We start from the raw sequence: 9,696 nt of genomic DNA, 5'->3' as shown, positions 1-9,696 counted from the left end.
AAAGCAGGTGAGCTGCTGCAATGACTACCAACTGGTAGCTCTCGCATCCACTGTGATTAAGCATTTCAAAAGATTGGTTAGGGCTAGAATTAACTGCTGCCTGAACAATGACCTGGACAGGTTGTATTTCACCCCCTGCTACAACAGGTCTACAGTGGATGGAGTCTCACTGGCTCTCCCACTCTGCCTTGAGCACCTACACAACAGGAAAAAATGTCAGCCTACTGTTTCTTGATTTAAGACTGGCATTCAATACCATCATCTCCTCGATATTAATCACTAGTCTTCTACACCAGGGTCTCTGTACCTTACACTGCAAATGGATCCACAACTTTGTCTGGAGACCACAGTCAGTATCGATCAGTGATAATATCTTCTTGCTGACTATCAACAAAGGTGAATTTATAAATGGTGCTTCTGCATTCTTAGCACGCTACTCTACTCTCTCTACACTCATGACTGTATGGCAAAGTACAGCTCAAATTCAACATTTGTATAAATTCGCAGATGACACCTTTGGTATTGGAAAACTCTTAAATGGTGACAAAGAAGCATGCAGGAGCAAAGTAGATCAGCTGGTTGAGTGGTGCTGCAATAACCTTGCGCTCAGTGTCGGCAAAACCAAGGAATTGATTGCGACTTTAGGAAGGGAAGTCAAGAGAACGTGCACCATTCTCATTAAAGTGTCAGTGGAGGAAAGGGTGAGCAGCTTCAATTTCAGGGTTACAAATTCTCTGACAATCTGTCCTGGGACCATCACATTGATGCAGTCACAAAGAAAGCACACTAGTAGTTCGAATTCATTATAAGTTTGAGATTGGTTGTCATCAAAGACTCAGTGGAAAGTATTCTGACTGCTTGCATCATAACCCTGCTACAATGGCTCCAATGCACAGAAACAGTGCATTTGAATAAAAAACAATGTTTTTATACATGAAAGTGGTTTATTGATTTCTTCAACATTACCAAGTTTTACAATGTATAATTAATCTCTTGCAGTTGTTCTGAAAGTTATCAATCCAGATATGAAATAGCCCTCCTTTCTGTAGAAGCATGGTGTGATCACCTTAAACAGGTACCCCCAATAAAATTAAAATGTTGAAAATGGTGTAAATATCCCCAGATTTCTGTGGACAGTCTGTGAAGGAACAAAAGAAAACAGAATGAGCCTTTCAGTGACACCTGTTGGCAAAAATGTTTTACTTAGTTTGAACATTTCATTCTCACTCATTTAAATCTGAAAACCATTTATTTAAATCCACCCAAATAAAAGAAGTTGCATCTAGCTCATATTTTGGTTCCCATAATAGGGAGCGTGCAGACAATACATGTGATGTAGAACCACTAGTTAAATAGGGAGATTTGGAAAAACAAAGCTCACATGAATTTCTCATCAATTTGCTTTAAGAATATCTGCCATTTACTAATTGTGCAAGAAGAACTTAGATTTGAAGTAAGAGGCCTGATAAAAGCTGAGTGATATTACCAATGAACTGATGTCCAGGTGCCATGATAGTTGAATACCAAAAATCAGTTCGGGCATGCTCCTGCATTTCTAATAATTTTACCACTTCCTCCAGACATAATCAAACAGCTATTACTTGTGCCTAGACTCCAGAAGTACAGGAAAGCCACTGAACCTTAGGAAAAACACCCAGTGAATCTATAACTAACCTCCTATTTAAAACTTTCATTCTCTTTAGATTAATTATTGTTAATGTTTTTTTTTAAACTTTAGGAACGTCAGATAATGCTCTCTGAATCTCATATAGCCTAACAACCTGCATATGAAAATTAACCATACGGTTGTTGACCAGTATACTTGCATCCAAATATGAATCAAGATTTTCATAACAAAAAAATCTAAATGCAATAACTCATTTCTAGCTAGTAGCTCATGCTTTCTGATTTGTACTAATTGCTTAATGCAGAAACATTTTTTCAAATCTCTTATGGTCCAGTCGCTCTTAATCTCTGCAACTGGCTCCTGTTTTGTCAAGATATTTGCACTCAAATTCTGACACTTTGCACATTTCCAATTTCATTTGCACTGTTAAATTCTAAGTACTATTTTTTTTCTTCTTTAAGGTGTTTCTTAAAACTTCATTTCTTTGAATGCGCTTGTGGTCATCTGTCCCAATATCTCCTTCTGTGGCTTGGTGTTAATGATATTATTTTAATTTACAAGTCTCCTGGGACATTTTGCTACAAGAATTTATTACACAAGTGCAAGTATTACTCTTGTTACTGATGAAACAGAGCACAAGAGGGATCGACAAGTTGCAAGACTTACTTGGTTTAATCATCAACATATTCAAATGGCTCAGGGGGTTCAGGCTCCTCCTCCTCTTCCTCAATCTTCGGACCATGAGCAGGAACAGGTTCCACAAGCTCCTCTACCTCTTCACTGGTGTCCTTCAGAATAATAATCCCACCAATTGATAGCTGCAACAACAAAATTTCAACCACACCATCACAAAACAGATGAATTTATGTAAAGAAAAACACTTAGTAATTTTGTAGAATTTCAAACAAGAAATTAATCTGAATGAATATACAGTAGAACTCCTTTAAATCAGCACATTCTGGACATTATTGGGGCCAGAGTGGCAGATTTGAGAGCATTGAATAATATTACCATTAATACTGCAACACATTTTTTAAAATAGATGTCAGCCTATAATACAATTGTCCACTGAATCTGGTACATTTCAAGGGAGCATGGAAAGCCAGGCACCAGGGATTTGAATGGAAGTGCCAGAACCGGGTCCCAGTGAGTTAAAAGGGAGAACAGGAACTCAGACCCAAATTGTGAAAAGGAGGGCAAATAGCAAGTATCTTGTGCCTGTTGGATAAGGTCTGAAGTGCTGGAATCACTGTGTTCTTCCATAAAACACATCTTTCTAGCCATGATCCAAGCTAAGCTAATACTTAACCAATAAATGTTGTAAATAAAAAGTTTTATTTTGCCCTTTTGACCTACATTACTATAGTAAAAAGCATAATCATGCTGAATCAATTATTAAGCCATATATTGAAATTATTGATTGGAGTACAGCGCGGGCACAACAGAAGCATTCCTGTGCAGGTCTGCCGAAGAGCTTTAAAAAGCAGGAAGCCTTTTGATGAGAGTGAGTGATTGGTGTACTTTGCAAAAGCAACAGAAGCATTCCTGCGTAGGTCTGGCAAAAAGCTTTAAAAACCCAAGTCTTTATAAAAGGGAGGTACTGCCTAGCAGTGTAGGAGTAATCTGAGGCAGAGTTAAGGCTTTTGCTCAACAGGGCTCTGGCGAGATCAGGCAGAGGCAAGGCAAGTAGGTAGGTTCATTCCTCATTTCTTATTTAAATCTTGAAAGAATAGGGGGTACGCCTACATGCTCAATGACTTTAGGCTTGTTAGGGAAAGTGATAGACAAGAGCTATAAGGAGGGAGTCACTCCAAGGCTAAAGAAGATAGATAAATGGGTGACAGTCAGGAGAGGGAAGGGAGAACTTCAGACAGTGGAGAGCAGCACTCCGGCCGTCCCTCTCAACAAAAAGTACTCCATTTTAAGTACTGTTGGAAGGGGGTGCGAAAAGGAAACACAGATGGTAGTTTGCCTCCCAGGTGCCAGGATCCGCGACGTTTCTGAACACATCCACAATATCCTGAAAAGGAAAGGTGAGCAACTAGAAGTTGTGGAACATATTGGTATCAATGACATGAGTAGAAAAAGGGAGGAGGTCCTGAAAACAGAATACAGGGAGTTAGGAGGGAAGTTGAGAAGCAGGACCTCAAGGGTAGTAATCTCGGCGTTTCTGCCAGTGCACAGTGACAGTGAGGATAGGATTAGAATGAGGTGGCAGATAAATATGCGGCTCAAGAATTGGAGCAGGGGACAGGGATTCAGTTTTCTGGATAATTGGGACCTCTTCTGAGGCAGGTGAGATCTGTACAAAAGGGACGGGTTAACTTGAATCTGAGGGAGACCAATATTCTTGCGGCAGATTTACTAGAACTGTAAGGAATGGTTTAAACTATTATGGCAAGGAGGTGGGAACCAGCATGATAGAGTTAATAATGAGCCAGCAGGTTTACAAGTAGATGATGAGTGTAACATGAATGTAAGGAAGGACAAGCCGATGATTGGGTACAAATACAGAGCATTAAGAGTTAAATTATACCACAGGGACAAAATGCAAAAGGGCTAAGAATGCAGGACTGAAGGTGCTGTATTTAAATGCGTGTAGCATTTGGAATGAGGTGGACGAACTCGTGGCGTAATTAGAGATTGGTCGGATGACATTGTGGGCATCACTGAGCTGTGGCTAAAAAGAAGCCACAGATGGAGCTTAATGTCAAAGAATAAACTTTGTATCAAAAGGACAGGGAGGAAGGCATAGGTGGTGGCGTGGCTTTTTTGGTAAGAGATGGAATTACATCTTTAGAAAGTGATGACAGGGTCAGAGAATGTCGAATCTTTGTGGGTGGAGTTAAGAAACTGCAAGGGTTAAAAAATATTATGGAAATCAGATATAGACCTCCAAATCATTGCCAAGATGTGGGATTGAGATTGCAAAGGGAACTGGAAAAAGCATACAGTAAGGCTAATGACACAATTGTAATGGGGGACTTCGATATGCAAGGGGATTTGAAAATCAGGTTGGTGTTGGGACGCAAGAAAGGGTATTTGTTCAGGTGGCTTTTTAGGGTAGCTTGTGCTTAAGCCTACTTGGGAAAAGGCTATCTTAGATTGGGTGTTGTGTAATAACCCAGAACTTACTAGGGAGCTTAATGTAAAGGAACCCTGAGGAGGCAGTGATCAAAATATGATACTGCAATTTGAGAGGGAGAAAAACAAGTTACAGTATCAGTATTGCAATGGAATAAAGGGAATTACAGGGGCATGAAAGAGGAGCTTGCTCAGGTGGACTGGAGGAGGGTACTGGCAGGGATGACGGCAGAGCAGTAATGGCTGTAGTTTTTGGGAATAGTTCACAAAGCAGAGGATGGATATGTCCCACAGAAGAAATATTTCTCAAATGGCAGGGGTAGGCAGCCATGGCTGACAAAGGAAGTTGACTGCATAAAAGCCAAAGAAAGGGCATATAAGGTAGCAAAAGTGAGTAGGAAGTTGGATGATTGGGAAGCTTTTAAAATTCAACAAAAGGCAACTAAAAAAGCTATAAGAAGGGAAAAGGTTAAATATGAGGGCAAACTAGCCAATCATATAAAGCAGAATACTAAAAGCTAAAAGAGATTATTTTTTAATTATAAGAGTAAAAGGGAGTTGAGAGTTGATATTGGACCACCAGAAGATAATGCTGGTGAGGTAGTAGTAGTGGGGGACAAAGAAATGGCAGATGAACTTAATGGGTACCTAGCATCTGTCTTCATTGTGGAAAACACTAACAGCGTGCCAGAGGTCCATGAGTGTTAGGGAGCAGGAGTGAGCACCATTGTTATTACAAACGAAAATGTGCTAGGCAAACTCGATGGTCTTAAGGTGGTTAAATCACCTGGACCAGATGAACTACATCCCAACCTGAGCGAGGTTGCTGAAGAGATAATGGATGCATTGGTCAAGATCCTTCAAGCAAGTATCCTTCACTGATTCTGACATGGTCCTGGAGGACTGGAAAATTGCAAATGTCACTCTCAGAAAGGACATGTTGTTATTGGAGAATCCAGAGGAGGTTCAGAAGGATGATTCCGGGAATTAAGGAGTTAACATACAAGGAGCATTTAGCAGCTTTGGACCTGTACTCATTGGAGATTAGAAGAATGTGTGGAGATCACATTAAAACCTATTGGATGTTGAAATGACTAGATAGGGTGGATATGGAGAGGATGCTTTCTCTGGTGGGTGCATCCAGAACTAGAGGTCACAGTCTCAAAATTGAGGAGCAACCTTTAAAAACAGGGGTAAGGAGGAATTTTTTTTAGCCAGGACAGTGAATCTGTGGAATGCTCTGTCACAGACTGCGGTGGAGCCCAAGTCCATGGGTATACTTAAGGTGGAAGTTGATTGTTTCCTGATCGGTCAGGGCATCAAAGAATATGGTGAGAAGGCAGATGTATGGGGTTGAGTGGGATCTGGGATCAGCCATGATGGAATGGCAGATAAGAACTCGATGGGCTGAATGGCCTAATTCTTCTCCTATGTCTTACATTCTATTACTTTAAATGTACAACTGGTTAAGTTAAATGTTTTGAACGCAATACTCACAGGTTTAAAGGGCTGGTATCTGCAACCTTCTGGCATTGCCAAGACTTTGAGTTGTGCAGGCATTACTCGAGCTGGATTCTCCAACAGATGACAGCTTGGCTCTGGTTCTTTCTTCTTTTCTTTTTCTTTGTCTTCATCTTTCTTCTCCGTTTCTTCCTGAAGAGTAACAACTTTAATTAACATAAGTATACATTTATATGAGCATTCCTAATCTAAATTAATAAAGTTACCATATAAAGCACTTTCAAGTATTAAATTTATTCTTCAATAGATGTTTAAATGTTATGTTCTGAAATTTGCAAAGTGTAAGCAAGAAAATTATATTCTTTCTCTTTTTCTCAGCAGTTTCCTGACTACAAGATACTTTAATACAAATAATTCAAATCTCTGTTCACTTCATACTTACAACTTCCATTTTTTCCTCATCTTTTTCTTTTCCCTTCTCTTTTTCTTTCTCTTTCTTTTTTGCTTTGGCAGTGATTGACAAAACAGCTGTTGATACCTGCGGATTTAACAGATTGCATATCTATACTTCAAGCCAAGAGTCACAATGTAGAGAAATTAAAAAGTTTATCATGTTTAAAGAAAGACAATAGGGATAACCCTAGGAATTATAGATCAGTGAGTGGACAAGCTACTGGAGAGGAATCCTAGAGACAGGAGAATTAGGGATAGTCAACCTGGTTTTGTGAGTGGCAGATTGTTCTTCATGAGCCTGATTAAATACTTTGAGGAAGTGACAAAACAAATTGATGAAAGCAGGGAGTGGATATGGTGCTGTATATAGGTTTTAGTAAGGCGCTTGAAGGCTCCAAGTGGTAGGCTCATTCAGAAAGTCAGGAGGCATGGGATCCAGGTAATCTTGACTGTGTGGATTCAACAGAAGGCAGAAGGTGTTATTAGATGGAGACTATTCTGTCTGGAGGTCAGTGACTAGTGGCGTTCCACACGGATCTATTTTGGCATCTCTACTCTTAGTGATTTTTATAAATGACTTAGATGAACAAATAGAAAGGTGTGTTAGCACATTTGCAGATACCACAAAATTGGTGTTATGGATGATGTAGAAGGTTGTCATAGATTACAATGGGACATTAACAGGATGCAGAGCTGGGCTGGGAAATGGCAGATCAAGTTCTATTCGGAAAAGTGTGAAGTGATTCACTTGGAAGGTTGAACTTGAAGGCAGAATATAGGGCTATTGGCAGGATTCTTCAAAGTGTGGAGGGACATAAATCCCTCGAAGATGTAACACAAGTTGATAGGGTGGTTAAGGATGTGCAAACCTTCATCATTAAGGGGACTGAGTTCACGAATGCAGCTCCACAAAACTCTAGTTAGACCACACTTGGAGTACTGTGTTCAATTCTAGTTGCCTTATTATAGTAAGGCTGTAGAAGCTTTATGGAGAGTGCAAGTGAAGATTTACTAGGATTCTACCTAGATTAGAGAGCAGGTTAGAGAATTTTTCTTTGGAGAGGAGGACGAAAGGACTAGATAGAGGTGTAAATAAAGATAAAAGTCAGAGATTGAGAGGACAGCAAGAGACACTTTCTCAGGGAAGAAATAGATAATACAAGGGGCATAGCTTTAATGTGTCAGATGCACAGATGTAGTTTTTTTTTTATAGGCATGGAATACACAGCCAGGAGAGGTGGTAGGTTGTAGAGGCCGATACATTAAGGAGATCCAGAAGACTTAGGTAGGCATATGGATGAAAGAGAAATGAAGAGCTATGTGGAAGTGAAGGTTTAAATTGGTCTTGGAGTAGGTTAAGTGGTCTGTACTGCACTGCACTGGTCTATATTTTCTGTGTTTTATGCTTAATAAAGATGAGTTCAAGTTCAAAATACACAACAGCAGCAACAGCTATAGAAAGTGCAATCACCAAAAATACCTGAATTTTCTACTTCATCAAAAGAAGAAACAAGCTTATGTGACTGTATGATATTGCTGTTTTAGTAATACTCAATATTTTAACTTGCATTTTTAACAATTTCAAAATTTAAATCGTGAATTAAACTAAGTGGATGAAACTTAAGATACAATTTCATAAAAATAATTTGAATATTTTATAAGAGAACCAAAAAAGAGAAAACATTCACAGTTGAGACTATTCTATCCCTCTGAACTTTGCACTGCATTTGTGATTTATCATTTATGTATGGAAATAGCCTATGAAATAAGACCTTCTCCTTTTCTTTCTCTTTGGGAACCTCCAATGGGGCTGGGTAAGCAAATGTGGATGGCTTGCAGTTTGATCGGTACTGGACTTTAGGCATCTGTGAACAAAGCATACCATACAAGTAGTGTTCAAAAGTTATACAGCAAGCTGAAGAAAAACAAGGTCAACAAAATACACTTCAGAAAATTTTGTGCAATTCAATTTATTTAGAAATGGGAAGGAAATTTCTGCATTTATATACAGGTCTCTCCCCCCGCCAATCTGCAGGTAGAGCATTCCTATGAAACCGTTTGTAAACTGAAATGTTGTAAAGTGAAGAAGCAATTACCATTAATTTATGTGGGAAAAATATTTGAGCATTCCCAGACCCAAAAAAATAACCTACCAAATCAAAGCAACTAACACATAAAACCTAAAGTAACACTAACATATAGTAAAAGCATGAATTATATGATAAATATACACCCTCAATAAAGTAGAAATATTGTATGTATGGTGTAGTTTCACTTATCAAAATCGGGAAGACAGCGAGCCAAAATCGACTTGGAGGAAAAAAAATTGGCACGTACACACATGTGCTAACAACTGCCTGCACAAGGTTTCACGGTCATTGTAGTCTTTCTCGGGGTAAACACACATATAAAGCTGGTGTCTTTTTTAATCCGCTTTGGTTAGCGAAAACGGGACACCTGTACAATTTTGGTGTTCCTAGGGCATTTCACAATCAATGGAACACATTTACAGTGTCATCATAATTATAATACAAGTATCGGGAAGAAACACTGGACAGAATACAACAATTATCTAGCTCTTCTTCAGTTGCAAGATATTTTACATCCAATTAAGAAAACTGCAGATGCAACTTAGAAAATTCTGTAAGTACTAAGAAGATAAGGTAGCATATGTGGAGAGCAGGCAACGACCATTCACAGAACTCATCACATAATGAAAGCTTATTGGCCAGAAATATCTTTTTTGCTGTAGATGTGGCCTGATCTACAGGGTAGTTACAGAATTTTCTTCTGTAGGTTTCCAACATGTGTAGCATTTTTCTATTTAATTTAAAAAGTGCACTGGCTTAACACTTCATCTAAAAGATGGTATTTTCAGTAGTGAAAATATTTTCAGTCTTCTCCAAGAGAACCACAACTTTGTTGTGGTTTGGAGGCTTGCTTGCCTCAGTGACCCAGAAAGCTATTTTGACTGGAGTCTGGGCTTTATGCTTTGGCTCTTGGGAGGGTCACCCATGCCAAACAGGTCAAAGGGTAGAGGCTAGAATAAGAGCGGTCCACTGGCCCTCCTG

General features: G+C 39.2%; 1 protein-coding gene across 1 annotated transcript in view; it reads right to left on the bottom strand.

The window, feature by feature from the left end:
* Positions 1 to 930: 930 nt before the first annotated feature.
* psmd1 (proteasome 26S subunit, non-ATPase 1) overlaps positions 931 to 9,696 on the bottom strand; it is a 145,903-nt gene continuing 137,137 nt past the window's right edge. Inside the window, exons 21-25 of the mRNA XM_059944518.1 lie at positions 8,398 to 8,490; positions 6,615 to 6,710; positions 6,209 to 6,364; positions 2,294 to 2,445; positions 931 to 1,138 (exon numbers count right to left, since the gene is read on the bottom strand). Coding sequence (XP_059800501.1) covers positions 2,299 to 2,445; positions 6,209 to 6,364; positions 6,615 to 6,710; positions 8,398 to 8,490 — 492 coding nt within the window. The 3' untranslated portion in view covers positions 931 to 1,138; positions 2,294 to 2,298. The remainder of the gene's footprint in view (positions 1,139 to 2,293; positions 2,446 to 6,208; positions 6,365 to 6,614; positions 6,711 to 8,397; positions 8,491 to 9,696) is intronic.

This window comes from Hypanus sabinus, chromosome 2, assembly GCF_030144855.1.
Source record: "Hypanus sabinus isolate sHypSab1 chromosome 2, sHypSab1.hap1, whole genome shotgun sequence".
NCBI classification, from domain to species: Eukaryota; Metazoa; Chordata; class Chondrichthyes; order Myliobatiformes; family Dasyatidae; genus Hypanus; species Hypanus sabinus.
Note: the sequence above shows the minus strand (reverse complement) of the source record. Positions and strands in the feature narration are given on the sequence as shown.